Source organism: Bos mutus, chromosome 16, assembly GCF_027580195.1.
Source record: "Bos mutus isolate GX-2022 chromosome 16, NWIPB_WYAK_1.1, whole genome shotgun sequence".
Classification (NCBI taxonomy): Eukaryota; Metazoa; Chordata; class Mammalia; order Artiodactyla; family Bovidae; genus Bos; species Bos mutus.
The window spans coordinates 21,159,181-21,175,529 of record NC_091632.1 but is presented as its reverse complement, the minus strand read 5'-3'; the positions used below and the strand labels follow the sequence as shown (position 1 = coordinate 21,175,529).

Below are 16,349 nucleotides of genomic sequence, written 5' to 3'. Positions count from 1 at the left end.
AGTCATTGTCTGAAAAAGTCTTTGTTTTGCCCTCACTCTTGGAGTCATACGGTTTAGAATTTCAAGCTATTATTTCATATCTTCTGACCTCTGTTGTTGCTCTTGAGATGTCTGGTGTGTGTTTAATTTTTGTTTTTGTGTATTATGCCCCGTGCCCTGTTGCTTTTAAGAATCTCTTTTGTCTTTAACACACCACTGTGCAGGCTAAGTGAGGATTTCGTCTTACTGATCCTATTCAGGGTGTTCTTCCTGGATCTGAGGATTCCTGTGGTCCATTAGTTCTGGAATCTCTTCAGACCCTTCAGATACGGTGTCTTTTCCATTCCATCATTTGTCTTCTTCTGGGACTCTCCTTACAGACATTGCAGGCATTCCTTCCATTCTCTGTGTCTTTTAACCGCTTTTGTTATTCATGTCTTTGTATTTTGATGCTGATCTCTGAGGATTTTCTTCAGACCTGTCATCTAGTTGGCAGTTTTTCTTTTCAGTGTTTGGTTAATCCTTCCACTGAGTTTTTAGATTTAAATCACTACCTTTTTGTCACAGTGCCTTGCTCTTAACCACTGTTTCAGCTTCTTCTCATATGTTTTTAATGTTTTTCAACGTATTTGTTTTATAGCTTGACTCGTGGTAGACACTCAAATGATTGAATGAATGAATGATTAGTTTGTTTCTGACAGTTTTTATCATCTAAAGTTCTCAGGAGTCTAGACTTGCTGTTTTGGGACTTCCCTGGTGATCCAGTGGTTAAGACTTCACCTTCCAATGCATGGGCTGTGGGTTTGATCCCTGGTCAAGGAGCTAGGATCCCACATGCCTTGAGACCAAAAAAAAAAGATCATCTAGACTTCCTGTTTGTTATGCTTCTCTCTTTGGATAGGTTATTTTCTTGTGTGTATATTGTGAGTTCATCTTTATCAGGGAATTCTCTGAAACCTAAGTTGAAGATTTATTCCTTCAGAAAGGTTTTTTTTTTTTTTTTATGCTAGTTTCTTCAGAAGGATCACTGGCTGGAGAGTTCCTAGTTCTTAGATTAGCTAAGTAGCAAATCTGAATGAGGTGCTGGCTAAAATCACATGATTTAGGGGAGAGATTTTTCTCCTACCTAAGCTCAGGCCAACAGATAAATTTTCCTGGATAGGAAGATTTTTTTTTTTAGCCCATCTTTTTACTAAGGGTATAGATAGCCCATTGAGGATCCTGGCTCTGTATAAAGGATGTCAGTACTAACTCTCTACCTTACATAAACAGAAGCCCTCATCTTTGGACCCTGTGTATGTGTCAGAACCCATGTGCTGAGTTTGCCAAGGTTGGCACCTCCCACTCCCCATCCAGAGCAGCTGCAGAGTTAGCTTGCATATTTTGGTTTTCAGTTCCCTTTTTGTTTCTAGCCTGCAGGGATTTTCCTTACTGTCTTGTAAGCCCAACTTTGAGAAGAATTTGTAATGCTTCTCATCTAGTTGTTTAATGATGAAGGGGTTTAGGTTATTGTAGTTCACGGGATTGTTGGAGAAGAAATCTTCCTGCTTGGTTTCTTGTCCAGCACAGGGCCAGCCTTCTTTTTTAGCCTCTTGGAGTTCATTTTATGGTGGGAAGTGACAGGAGTATGGCCACAGTACTTTGATCCTGCCAAAGTGGTCCAGGAACTCTCAAAAAATGGAGAACCACTGACCCAGGAAGACCTCAGATTAATAAGGTCCTTCCTCCAGCTAGGCAATGTGTCTCCTTTGAGGTTAGAAATAACCTATTGGGACAAGATGTTTACTGCAATCTATTAGAAACTGGGTAAAAAATCTTTTCCTAATAATGACAGGGCACACAAAACTGAGAAGACATCAAGGACTTATTAACACAAAGTACTTGCTTAATCGTGGGTTCCAGATTTTTACGAGCCTGAACGCCTGGCATTATGCTTTCTGCAGACTGTTTCTGGGGTCGGACATTGTCACCAGTAGCGCCCCCACCAAAGAGCAGCCCAAGTCCGCTACCAGCGGGAGCTCTGGTGAGAGCATGGACTCCGTCAGCGTGTCATCCTGCGAGTCCAACCACTCAGAGGTGGAGGAAGGCTCCATCACTCCCATGGACACACCCGACGAGCCTCAAAAAAAGGTACATCCTTAACCCTTTTCCATAATTCCCGATGCGGGCATCTGACCTAGCGTTTGCCACATGAGGAATGTCTGTTTTCTGGTTGATCTCGCTAGAGGATTTTGCAAGTCATATTTTGAACCAGGTGTTATAAGCAGAGTTCAGTCCAGGGACTCGTCCCTTATTATAGAAAGTGTCCAGAAGTGATAAGGCTGTTGGTTCCTTCATCGAGCCTTTGAAACATCATTCCACACTCACATCCAGAGGCAGCTGAAGGACTGTGACTTGTAACGTGAGCTACCCTTTATTTGGGAGATGGAGAATTGTCTTCGAAGGAGCGAAAAGTCAAGAGCCAGAGATGTGTCAGTTTCTTGGTGTCATACCTGGTCTCAGCCACGCGTGTCCCATAGTAATGCTGCGGAGAAAACCACTCCAGACTCGGTGCCCTCAAGCAACAGCCATTTGTTCTCTGTCCTGCATTTGCAGGTTGGTTGGTTTGGCTTGGGCTTGGTCATGATTTGGTCCAGGTCTTCTCTACCTGCCTCTTTTGGTTTTTGGAGTCACCCAGGGCCTGCTCTTAGCGTGCTAAATTGGATGAGCAACAGGGCATTGCATGTGCCTAACAAGCCTCTGCACGGGCTCTACCTACCAATTTATTTTCCAAAGCAAAGTTGTGTGGCCCAATCCCACATAAATAAATGAGGTGGGGAACTATACTCCACTTCCAGTGGGAGGAAGTGTGGAGTCACAGGGCATGGAAGCAGGGGAGGGTGAGGAATGGTTAACAAGGATACAATCTGCCGTGGCCCCCAAAAGGGAGAGTGATGAGAGGTGATAAAGGAGTTCTCAGGGAGAGTCTTCATGTCTGTGGCTGTAGAAATCAGTGAAAAGAAAACAAAAAGTCCACGTGCATCTCCTATACACACCTGCTTCAGTCTGTTGATCAAGGAGATTGGATGAGAGATGTCAGCTTTGACGTGACTAGAACTTGCACCCTTTGGGAGAGGATCTTGCCTGGCTAGACTTGCTGTGTAAGTGTCTACTGGCCCCTTAACTTTTGCTGAGGCCAGTGAGGTGGAGTGTTGGTCGCAGTCTCTTCATTTTGGTTAGATTTGCCATTCCGTAAGGGGGCGTGTGCGCTGCTTCACACTGTGGTACAAGCACCAGCAGCAAACTGGAAGCCCTCAGATGACCTTGTCACTGAAGTAGTCAATCCAGGAAGGGCTTATTAGGCCTGAGATGACTCAGATGCTGCCCCAGTGGGATTTCTCACTTTCCTGTTTTAAAACCTGGAGACACATCTTTAATGCTCCAAATATTGAAGGAAAGCTCTGCAAACACCCACGGACTGGCTGTTCTCTCAGGCATGTCTCCCTAACCAGGGATGGAATCATTCTTCATGACTTGACATTCAGCACTGAATCTGTCAGAAATCTGGGGTGAAGCGTCATCACTCACCTTGTGGCAGGTTCTCGGGCTTTGTAGGCCCCGTTTCCGATGGACTTGGATGATGGACGTTGTGCAGCAGTGACAGCTATTGCCCCCATTGCTGTGGGGTTTCTCCCTGTGCAGGAAGGACATCTGTTGGTGCCGTGGACGTACCCACAGGTCCTGGTCATCCCTTTGAAACTGTGCAGAAGCCCGGCGTGTGTCCTGTGCACCCCCCTTGCCGTGTTCTTTTTGTCTCCTCCCTTACACGCTGGCTCTTTATAATTTCTTGCACAAGTCATGAATTTTAATTCTTTGGCTGAACCTTTCTCAGAGTCACAGATTTCTCTAGGTTTAAAAATGAGTAATTGAATTGGATGCCAAGTAATTGCTGGGCTGCAGAACTCCAGGGTGTTAACGGGAAAGGCCTCAGTTCTGCTCAGGGCTCGGCTGGCCCCGGAGACCTCCGTGGCTCCTCCCTACCCTGAGGTCCGGCAGCCCTCCACACCCTGCCTTTCCCTTTGGCTACGCTGTGAGGTTGCTCTTTTGTAAAGTGTAATTTGCATTCCTTTTTTCTTGGTTCCCCTGATTATGATTTCTAAACATTCGCTTCACATTTGCTCCACATTACTTAGATTCCCAGGAAGAATTTGGGCTCATGAGGTGGTCTGTTTAATGGTGATATAACCCAGGCATCTTCAAGGCTGTATCTTGAATATAAATATCTTTAAAATCATGAAAAATCTAACAAAGGAAAAAAAATTCACGTGGAGGAAAGGGAAGGGAGAAGAACTGAACCAGTTATTGGAAAACGGACCCTCTTCGCTACTGTGTGGTACACCTGCAAGCAAAGTCAGGCTGTTAAATTATTCACCACCAGTTAGTCCTTGAATTGAGCCACTAAGGTAATTCACTTGGGAAGCTAAGGGAAAAAAAGTAAGCCATATTATGATAGAGCTTCAGTTAGACTTCTGCATACCAGAGTTGTCACATCAGCTGACTGGCTCTAATTAAACTAATGATGCAGTTGAATTTAATATACGTTATGCAATAGGAAAAAGTTCATAGGTAATAAAATAGAGTAGACTTCATTTTACTTGGAGGCCAGATAATCAGAAAACTAAATTTCTGTACTTTGTTTCCATGGGAGGGTAGGTTGGTGTAAAAGAAATTAGTAAGTTTTCTATTTTTTAAATGACCTCCAGATTATCTTATTGGATTAATGTGGTATACTTTAGCTTAACTCATTGAGAAATTATTTGTAATTTTCTATAATAAGAATTGATATTTTAAATGATTCAATTAGTGATTTTTTTTTATTGGGGGGGAACACCACCTAATGAGTTGGGGACATCCTCTTTCTTTGGTAATTGATGTTGCACATATAAGAACTCTGTCATGAAGCAGAAAAACACATTAACTCTAGTGTATCATTCCTTAATTATTCTTGATATGCAACATGAAAATGTGTACAGTTGGTTCTAGAAACAAATGTGGTTAAGGGTAGGCTGTGTTCCCTCAGGCAAGTCACTCTGTTTCTCTGAATCAATTTCTCTCATATTTATAATGCCCTGAATTTTATTCTTGAGATAAGATACCCGAAATCTCATCACAGACCTCAGTGCTGAGCATCCCTGAGTCTGGCGTACTGTGTTCCTTCACCACCTTATCATGGACTGTGGACGGGGCCTCGGTTATGCCCTTGCTACGTGAACCTGGCCGTGGGAGCCAGGAAACTTGAGCCATGTCCTAATGGTGCTGTCAACACCTGTGGCCTCAGGTTCCTCAGCAGCAGAAAGAGAGTGGGATCAGGCGATCTCCAGGGCCCTTTCCAGGGCTAATGTTCCATGCAGAGCTGGATAATCTGTGGTCCTTATCTTAGAAACGTCTAAAAATACAAGCCATTTCTCTCCTGCTTTGAAAGCCAATGATGAAGCAGAATCACAGTAGAAATGATCTCTGTGGGCAGGTCAAATATTCTTCTTGCTCCAGGCAGGCGATGGGGCTTTCCTCCTGCTCTGTTATCTTCCAGCTTCCTTTGGGAGTCTATGTTGCCTGTAGTTTCTGGTATCTGCTGCCATCTGCTGGTTAACCTCCTTCAGAGCAGTTAAAAGCTTCTCAGGAAATGAGAGGACCTCCTTCGCTCCCCAGATGCAGAGTGATTCTGCCCTGGTTTCTGAATCATTGACAGGCCTCTGCCATGGGAGTGCTTCCATCAGAGATGAGACGCATGTGTGCTGTGGGCTGTCGTAGAGCAAATAACTGAAGTTTATTAGTCTCGACATTGACCTCTGCTTTGCAACTTAGCGCACTGTTGGCCAAGGTTCTAACAGTTTGGTTTCCTTTTGGGGTGTGTTTACTCTTCCAGCTCTCCGAGTCCTCCTCCTCCTGTTCCTCCATCCACTCCATGGACACAACTTCCTCAGGGATGTCATCCTTGATGAACCCCCTCTCCTCCCCTCCGTCCTGCAACAACAACCCGAAAATCCACAAGCGCTCTGTCTCTGTGACATCCATTACCTCGACAGTGCTGCCGCCCGTTTACAACCAGCAGAACGAAGACACCTGCATAATCCGCATCAGCATAGAGGACAACAATGGCAACATGTACAAAAGCATCATGGTAAGGCTCTCAGACCACCACCCCGGGTACTCACCTGCCGTGTCAGCGTGCGCACGTGCATTCGTGCCAAATGGACATGTGCCACTGAATCAATGCCAGAGTCTCCCCGGATATAGGCTAATAGCACGTTCTTTAAACTTTGTATTTTATATCGAAGCATATAGCCAGTTAACAATGTTGTAACAGTTTCAGGTGGACAGCAAAGCGACGATTCAGTTATACATACACATGTATCTATTCTTTTTCAAATTCCTTTCCCATTTAGGTTGTTACAGAATACTGAGCAGAGTTCTATGTGCTGTACAGTAGGTCCTTGTTGGTTATTCATTTGACATATAGCGGTGTGTACATGTTCCTCCCAAACTCCCTAACTATCCCTTTCCCCCACCCTCCCCCACTAGTAACCATAAGTTCCTTCTCTAAGTCTGTGAGTCTGTTTTGTAAATAAGATCATTTGTATCATTTCTTTTTAGATTCTGCATATAAGGGATATCATATGATATTTCTCTTTGTTTGACTTGCTTCACTCAGCATGACACTCTCTAGGCCCATCGATGTTGCTACAAATGGCATTGTTTGATTCTTTTTAATGTCTACATTGTATATATGTACCACATCTTCCTTATCCATTCCTCGGTCAGTGGCCAGGTTGCTTCCACATCTTGGCTTATATAGACTAATAACATATTTATATAAAAATGTGCATATCAGCAGTGTGTATAAGATACAATTTTTTATGTCTTAAAAGTTGCTAAGCCTTATTCATCCAAGTCATTGTCACCTTCTTCAAAACTCTCAATTGGGGTGACTACCTAAATGTATCCCAGGGAGGACGCAACTGCTGCACAGCTCGTTGGAAGTCTTCCCAGGGACTTACGTGTCCACATGTCTAACTGGATTGCCATGCATCCTCAGCAATGTCCTTGGTGGTAGCAGTTTTCTCCTCTAGTCACTTGGAGTCACATACAGTATAAGTGGATGATCAAGCTGGACGTATTGTTTGTGTCCACGAGGAACTATGCTTACAAAAAAGTGAGACTGGCCTTTTTGAGCTTCTTGTAAAAAGTGTGTGTTTCTGAGCAAAGTCCCTAAAATGTGTTTTAAATAATGGCGGTCTTTTTGGATCACAAACCATGCCTCTCCTGGTATTAACCTTGGGTATGTAAGGTCTGGTGTGTTTATTACGAGAGCAGACTCCTTATCTTAAAGGGCATCATGTATTGACAAGCAGACTCTCTACTCCTGAAACTGATACAATACTATCATTCAAATGAAAGAAAAGCAGACTCCCTGTAGTAGAATCACACCGACTCCCTGTAGTAGAATCACACCGACTCCCTGTAGTAGAATCAATCACACCGACTCCTGTGTCTCTCCCCAGCTTCATCACTTGCCTTCTTTGAGGACACACTGACTACTTACAAGCTCAGCTCTGAATATGATGTAAATGATCTGGAGGCACTGTCTGTGAACATGTAAAAAAAAGCCTTACTAAAGCATTCACTGAATCAACAAAATGTTTCATGACCATTAGTTGAGTACCTGTCACGGGACCAGGCTTTGGGAGTAGGGAGACGAATGATACATTTCTGTCTTTGAGGAATTTATAACCAAAAAGGAGATTGTAAAGCATTTTTCAAAACATATTGAATATTCTAATAGAGGTGCGATCAGATTTTCCCAGGGCCTACGGGCCCCACGAAGGCATTTGCGTTAATCCTGCAGGCAGTCGAGTCTTATCGAAGGCTTTTATGTAGCAGTCAGATTTGCTCTTTAGAGAAGTAACTGGCATTGTGGAGACCTTGTGCTGGAACACAGGCGGGCAGATTAGAGATGAGGGAGCAAATTAGAAGCTGCTATCATATTCCACGTAGAAGGTGATAAGGGTTTGAACAATGGTCATGTGGCTGGAGATGATACAGATTTTTGAAAGTTTTTGTAAGTTAGAATTTTAGGATCTATCCGTTAAGTTATCAACTTTTTGGTTCCTTTTGTGGGGGAGTGGAAGAGGAAGGATTAAGGTGGCTGGATGGTGGTGGTCCCGTCAAGTGCCATATAACTGCTGGAGGAGGAGGTCTGGGAGCACTTACACTGGAGGCCACTGCAGGACATCCAGATGGCGCGGCCTTCCTGGTACATGGTCAGAAACACAGGTTGGTGCAAGGCCGGTGCTGGGTCGAACACTAGGGGTCGTCCAGCCCCATGGGGTGGACGTGGTCTTGCAGGGGAGGAGGGAAGGCTGAGACGGAACCCGCGTGGTGGTGACAGAGGGGCTGATAAAGGAGTGTGGGGGCGGAAGGGGAGCCGCCAGGCAGCCAAGGTCATCGGTGTTACTGTTGTATTTTCAGGGTAGTTTATTCACATGGCTTCTCTCACATGCCGTCCAGGGAAGTAAGTGCCAGCTGTGTAACCACAGTGTCTTGGCACTGAAAGGAGCTGAGAACTGAACACCTGGACACAGTCAACGTGGATGAGTCTCTCAAACACCCTGTTGAGCCAGAGAAATCAGATATACTGCATCCTGCATCCTGCAAGGGATCTGATCTTTCAAAAACAGGCCTGGCTTGGGGCATTAGAAAACTAACCTCAGGGAAGGGCACAGGGAATGTTTTGAGTTCCTATATAAGGTGTGCGAAGGAGACATCCAGGCACCATTCAGTATTGTAACCACCAGCCATGTTTGGCAGGTGAGGGTTTGAAATGGGCAGAGGCCAAATTGAGATATGCTATGAGTGTGAAATGCACCCAGATTTTGAAGACTTGGTACAAAAAAAAGGAATGAGGATGTAAAATATCTTATTAACAATTTCGTATTGATTATATGCTGATATAATATTTTGGGTATGTTGGGTTAAATAAAATATTAAAATTAATTCCCCTTTTGAAAAAAATTCAAATGTAGCCACTAGATATTTAAAATTACAAATGAGGCTCGTATACTATGTATCTACGGGACACTGCTGGTTTAGTATATCAGCATAGGGCTGAACTCAGTGCTATCTGTGATGATCTGTTCTCCTGTAGCTTTTATGATACAAAGTAACAAACCCTCAAGGAAAGCCTTTGTCCATCCCATCCCTATGGACACACCTGAGGAGGTTTAAGATAAAGAAAATAAAGGGTAGCCTGGCTTTCTCTTTAAGTAGGTTCAAAGTTGACAGCTGAACCTAACATTAACCATGAAAGTGAAAAATAAAAGTGTTAGTTGCTCAGTCATGTCTGATGCTTTGAGACCCCATGGACTGTAGCCCACCAGGCTCCTCTGTCCATGGAATTCTCTAGGCAAGAATACTGGAGCAGGTCGCCATTCCCTTCTCCAGGGCTTCCTCCAGGCCCAGGGATTGAACCAAGGGCTCCTGCATTGCAGGCAGATTCTTTAATAAGGATGTGCCAGATGTTTTGGTGATACACACTTTAGCAGGGTCTTTGTCACTTACAGGGACCCCATTGTAATGCCCAATGTAATTGTTATTTATTGTATCACAAATACAGCTGCTTCTCCAGACCAGAGAGGGGCCCATGGGCCCAACATCCTCGGCCTCACAATGACAGTTTCTTGGAGGAAATCAGACTTCTTCTCTTTTTGGCTCTCTCTCCTCGTGCCTCCTGGGGAGAGCAGCTTTTATTTCTAAGTAAGAAAAATCTGTGTTTTCTCTTGCTTTCTTTCAAATGTAAAGAAATCAGCCAAGGGATAATACAAAAAGTCACCTCTCCCTTCTCCTGTTTCTCTGAGCACCCTGTAAACAGCTGAGTGATGGGCAGAGATGAAGAGGAGACTTGGGCTGAGAGGAGCTTTTACTTGTACTTCGGAAAAATGTTAGATTTATTGTTTATAAACACTCAGAAGCTAATTTTTAATTGAAGCAAAGTTTACATACAATTACATAGATCTGAAGTGTTCTAGTCTTTGGATTTTTATAAGTATAATATATATATATTTATTTAACTACCATATGTGTGTGTATATATATGTTTATATATATATGTATGTAACCACCATATACCTATATATATGTAGCTGTCATATATATGTATTTATCTGTGTAACCACTATACAATGTATATATATGGTTATATATATGTATATGTAACCACCACTGCAAGCTATTTCTAACATTTTTCATCCACTCATCCCTTCTTCATTCCCGAATTCCCTTATGCCCCTCCAATCCTGCTTTAAGCTTAGCTGAATATGAGTTTAGCTAAAGTTAGCCTTCTGACCCCACAGGTTAGCTTGGCCTGTTTGGTGCGAACAGCCTCCCGTGGCATGTTGTCTTCCGTGTCTCCTTCCTCTGGCTGTCCGTGACGGGTGTGGGATTCATCACGTTGTAGCGTGTGCTTTGTGGGATTCATCACGTTGCGTGTTTCAGTTCCCTTTAGCGCTTACGTCATGCTCTGTCATGAACACACAGCACTATCTTTATCCTCCTCTGTTCTCCTGTCGATGGAGATGCAAGATGTTTTCAGTTTGGGGCTGTCATGACCAAATCTGCTGTGACAGTTTGTACAGAAGGCCTTTTGAGGACACACTCATTCTGCCAGTAAATATCTAGAGGTGGGCTCCCCGGGTTGTGGGGTCACTTGTGCTTTTTGCAACGCTCAGTGTGTGGAACCGTGGCCATTTCTAACCCACAGGTTGTCCCCGGTGCTCCACAGGTGAGGGTAAGCTTGGCACAGGACTGAAAACGCTGTGCGTTCCCCACAATCCCCTCATACACTTTCTTCCATTGGAACCTCCGCTGGAAGTGGCAAGGCACCCCGGGCTGTCTCTCCTGTTTGAGTGGGGGAAGACACTGCGGCTCTGCGAGAGGAGCTGATGGAAAGAGTTGATGACCTGTCTTCTGAGGGTAGAGCCGGGACTGGAATCCAGGAGGGCTGGCTCGTGGGCCTTGCTCATTTCGCTGGGCCGTTTCTCCTGGGAAGGCACAAGACAGCAAGAAGAGGCAGGTCAGGAAAACTCTTCCAGGAAACACAGAGTTAAATGCTTTACACACCCTTTCATTTGGCTTTCCAGTTGACGAGCCAGGATAAAACTCCTGCCGTGATCCAGAGGGCGATGTTGAAGCACAATCTGGACTCGGACCCGGCTGAGGAGTACGAGCTAGTGCAGGTCATCTCGGAGGACAAAGGTAGGCACATGTCCTCTTCAAACCAGGTCGCCTCCGTGTGAGACGACTCTACGTGGGTACAGTGCCTGTTTTAAATGGAACCAAGTTGGGGGGGGTGGGTATTTTTATTTACTTTCTTATATAATTAATTTTTTGTTAATTGTCATTGGAGTAGAGTTGCTTTACAATGTTGTGCTAGTTTCTGCTCTACAGCAAAGTGATCAGCTATATGTATACCTATATCCTCTCTTTTCCAAGTGGGGGTTTTGAATTGCCCAAGAGTGGAGTTGTGTGGGGAACCATGCCGTCACCTCACTTGTTAATTCTCTCAGGCCAGCCCCCAAACAAACCTTGTTTTTTCTGCAGTTTTGCTAAGCATGCCTCCCGCCCATTCTCTGTAAATTTCTTGTCAAGCATTCTTGTAGGAGGACTTCCCTCCCTGTGTGGGGTGGGGGTAGGTGGAGCCTGTCTGGTCTTTGCCAGTGGCCATCTACCTCCATTATCCAATCATGCGTGTCCAGGTTGTATGTGAACCTGAAATGTAGCAGTTCCTGCAATGACTTCTCATTGTTTCAGTTAACCATTTATGAGAATTCAGCCTTCAGTTGCTCTTTACTCACTTGATCTTCAAGTAGCAAAAGCTTCTGATGCCAGGAGTGTAGAAGGTTCTTGACCTAACGCTTATTGAAGCAAAGAACCGGTGAATATGAAATGCAGCAGTTTGCCGAAGAATCCGTTAATTAAAGAAATCTCCTTCATGGAAACTCTGGGCAGATAATCCCCCTGAATGTATCAGTTTGTTAATTTGCATTGGGGTTGTCTTTGTTGAGAGGGCTTCCCTGGTGGCTCAGACGGTAAAGTGTCTGCCTACAGTGTGAGAGCCCTGGGTTCGATCCCTGGGTCAGGAAGATCCCCTGGAGAAGGAAACGGCAACCCACTCCAGTACTCTTGCCTGGAAAATCCCATGGACAGAGGAGCCTGGTAGGCTACAGTCCATGGGGTCGCAAAGAGTCGGACACGACTGAGCGACTTCACTTTCTTTCTTTCTTTCTTTGTTGAGAGGAGGAGGCAAGCTGGTAGGTGACTTGTCTATGCCACGGCACATCCGAGAAAGTGACTCGACCAGAATAAGTCTGCTTTCCAAGTGCAGAAGGAACAGCCAGTATGTTGACTGAGGCCAACCCTGTTTGCTGACTGACCCAACACACTGACCAACGCAGGTGTCTCGTTGTGGGACTGTTCCCCAACAAGCATTCCCCCTGTAAAGGAAAAGAAAGAAACTTCACAAGGTGGGGATTCGCAAAGGGAGCAGCTACTCGTACCCCATTTACCCAAAAAATCACCCAGGGCTGTCATCTCGGGCCCAGACAAGAGTGGGCCAAATTCGAATAATAACCTTTTCCAAGCAATGAAAAGCCACAGCCTCAGAAAAAACTGTTTTCCCACTGTCTCTTGGAAGTTTTCTCATTTATCCAGCTGAGCCCAAGGTTGTAGGGCAAACCTTTCTCAGTTATATCTTTTAGTGTAGTTACTGTTAAAAACCTAAGCCTACAAAGTGGTCTCTTGGGTTTTAACACCCACATCGCCCCCAAGCCAATGCAAGGTGAGACCTGGTGGGTCTGAAGATCCAGGAGTCCCGAAGCACAGCTGGGGCCTGGCTGCATTCAGCACTGGGTGGTGGCGGGTGGGCGGCCTGACCTCTCTGGGCCTTGGTCTGTAATTAGTTAAATGGAGACAGTACCCTACTGGCCCCTCATGCATCATGGGGAGATGGTGACAGGAAATAATGTACCCGAAAGAGATACAGTACAGATATATATATATATAGCTGTGAGGTAAGTTGTTACTGACCTCAGGAATATGTGGGCAAGAGACTGGGGACACTTTCAGGGAATTATCCTTTATGGAACATTTGTGCAAAATGTAGCAGAGTCCCTTGGAACCTGATCGCATCAGTCTTGGCGGTGGAATCTCCGTGTTTCACGTTAACGTTAGTTTGACTTACTCCAGTTCTGCAATCACAGACCTCGCCTGGCTGCCTCCCTTACTCCACTGCTACAAAGCTGGTTTTGCACACTTTACCTCTTTAATTCCCTCTTGATTTTTAAAGATATCCCTTACCCCTGAGTGCTAAAGAGTGTATACCTTCTTTTTAAAGTAAAGATGAATTTAAATCACTTTGCTCGATAACTTCATATTATACTTGAAACAGTCCTTGTTCAGAAATTACAGTTATCTAGTTGGGACTCATTGAAATAGACAGTTGTTTAAGTTTTAACAGATATAGCCTATCTTGTCTGGTTTCCCTTTAACATTAAAATGCAAGCCCTTAATGAAGCAAGCTGTCAAATGGTATAAAATACCGACTTGGTTTGGGATTAATTTAAAAATGTTCTGAAGATCCAAGTAAAGATTTCTGGAAAGTGCTGTAGATTTTCTGCCTTTTTCTCCATGTCATCGGATTCACTTAGTCTCTGAGAAAAATTTCATATTGGGTAGAAAATGAACCACGGAAGGCTGGAAACCCCGGGCTCTGCTGCTAGTCCTGCCATTGACTAGCTGTGCACACAGGAATGTCTCTTAACTCCTCCAGGCTTCCGTTTCCTATTCTACGTCCCTCCAGCTAAAACATCCCACATTTGAGCATTTTGTTCACAGCTTGAATTTCCAAGATTGAATTCACACTTAAATGTTTTAAATTGAGATTGGGAAATGGTTGGAACCAATTTGGTGTGACTGAGTGATGGTCATTATCCAGCTCTGCTCACATTCCAGGAACAAATGGCTATAATTCCAGCCATGAATCTGGGCAAAATTTCCATCTGCCATGGTCAGCACTGGGCTGACCTGCACAAGCTGACCACCTTCTCTTCCCTCATCTCTCTCATTTTTTTTTTTTTAGAACTTGTGATCCCAGACTCGGCAAATGTCTTCTATGCCATGAACAGCCAAGTGAACTTTGACTTCATCTTACGCAAAAAGAACTCTGTGGAAGAGCAAGTAAAACTGCGTAGCCGGACCAGCCTGACGTTGCCCAGGACAGCTAAACGGGGCTGCTGGAGCAACAGACACAGCAAAATCACCCTCTGAAGGCAGAGACCCAGGCTCCTCACTTGCCAAGGGCAGGGTGGGGCTGAGAATAGGCCATCGTGATCACAGCTACCACTCAGTGTTAGAGGGTCGTTGGTGAAGTGGACTGAGGTTTGTTGAGCAACTCTGGTGTGCAGGGCACTACGATGGGCATCGTGGGGAAATCGGAGATGAGCTTGACACAGAAAGGATGACGGATTCACTGATTCTCTTTGACCTGAGATTGAAATGCAAAATTATCTGCATTTATAAATCTATATGTATGTACACATATGTGGTATGTGTGTGTGTATATATATAAATATGAGGGACTTATGGGATATTCTGGACTACGGGAAAACAAATTTGCACAATGGCCTGGGAAGTCGAGGTCACTTTTTACAGGGAAACAAGGAACTGAGCACCTCGTCTCACACCTCCCAAGTAAATGGAATCAACCCGAGGATTACAGAGTGTCCTTTGTGCCAGTATTATAAGAAGTCCAAACTGTTTTTATAAAGGGAGAGGATTACTTTCTCAATCAAGTGCCACCAGAAAAGAACCACTGCAGAGGTGGGAACTGCCACAGGCTGAATGAAAGGCCACGTCAGACAGGGTTTGGATGAGCCAGTGGCTTTGACCTCTGCTTGCATTGGCCAATGCATCGGCTACCCCAGGGAGGGCGAGGAGCAGCTTCGGAGGTCCCTCTGAGCCACTGACCCAGCCGTCATGACGCCTCTGGAGGCAGTGCAAGCCCATTTTGATTTCTGGTAACTGCATCGTGTGTCTCCCACCCCCTAAAGAACATATCACAAGCATTTCTTGCACACGTAGCCATGTTCTTTGGTAACGTATCAGCCAGAAAAGAAAGCTCAGAATGATGCTGACTCACTTGGACTCTGATCTGTCTCAGAATGCCACTGCTTCACTGTTTCTTTCTGATTGCCTTCTGCATGTGAAACTGTGCGTCTGCAGTGTTCTGCCATCTGGATCGTAGTACCTCTATGTATTAATGTGCAATTTGTTCCTCAGGTGTAGAAATTCCTACTGCGGTTGACTATGTCTGATCATTTTGAGACCTGTGAAAGATTTCTCAACAGCCGTCGTTCTGTGAATAGCCCCCTGCAGATGTTCCCAGCTGAGAGTAGTGTCCTGTTTTTACTAACTTCTACAACCTTCCTGTGCCTAGTCATGGGGACAGAGATGGGGCTTTGCGTACTATCCAGACCATTTCTAGCGAGGTACACACATTCTTCCAGATGGAGTCAGTAACTTGCCCTTTCAGGTTCCCACACTGTATCCCAGTGTCAGTGTTCGTGACACTTTTGTCTCCAGTATCTCCATCGTCCTCTCCCTTCCAAATCTGAGCTGTGCTGGGGTTTGAGCTATAAAGCCATAATATGTGGGATGTTGACATGTATAAGAAGCACTTTCAGAATGTTGTCCTTTTTAAGAAAAAAAAATTCTCAAAATACCAGTTTTTATTCCAAAAATAAAGAACAGACCCAAATAAGAAGTGCAGATTGTAATGTAGAGCTTTTTCTTTCTTTTCTTCACCACCCCCCCAACACTCCCCAACCCCCCCCCACTCCCCACCCCCCTGTCCTGTAAAGAAAGACAGCTCCCAAAGGTTATGTGTGACTCATGTTCTGTAAATAGTCATATGAACTCTTCAAGAAACACCAGGGAAAATCTAGAGATTTGTGCCCTTGGACCAAAGAATGAGAATGAGCCAGGGAGGCCTCAGATTTCCTGTAGGTCTTCCTAGGTCAGACTGTACATTGTAAAGACTGACTGGTTTCAACTAGTTGAAAAGCTTTTTTTTTTTTTTTTTATTTGCAAGGCATGTCTGATTTGTGCTTCTGTGCTTGGAGGAGGGATGGCCAGGGTGCTAGACATCATGGAGACTGAGGGAAATGTATCCTCAGCCTGAATTTCTTGGCTTGAAGGTCAAAAAAAAAAAAAAAAAAATGTAGGATGGTCAGCCTGGTTTAGAGTGCAGCTACCAAGACTTACAAGTTATGCCCATGTGC

At 44.6% G+C, this 16,349-nt stretch overlaps 1 protein-coding gene across 2 annotated transcripts in view; it reads left to right on the top strand.

Annotated features, from left to right (window-relative positions):
• RGL1 (ral guanine nucleotide dissociation stimulator like 1) overlaps positions 1–15,875 on the top strand; it is a 129,274-nt gene extending 113,399 nt beyond the window's left edge. For both annotated transcript variants that reach the window (XM_070384813.1, XM_005893091.3), the window contains 4 exons: positions 1,923–2,109; positions 5,885–6,139; positions 11,154–11,268; positions 14,150–15,875. In XM_070384813.1, coding sequence (XP_070240914.1) covers positions 1,923–2,109; positions 5,885–6,139; positions 11,154–11,268; positions 14,150–14,337 — 745 coding nt within the window. In that variant the 3' untranslated portion in view covers positions 14,338–15,875. The remainder of the gene's footprint in view (positions 1–1,922; positions 2,110–5,884; positions 6,140–11,153; positions 11,269–14,149) is intronic.
• Positions 15,876–16,349: the final 474 nt, after the last annotated feature.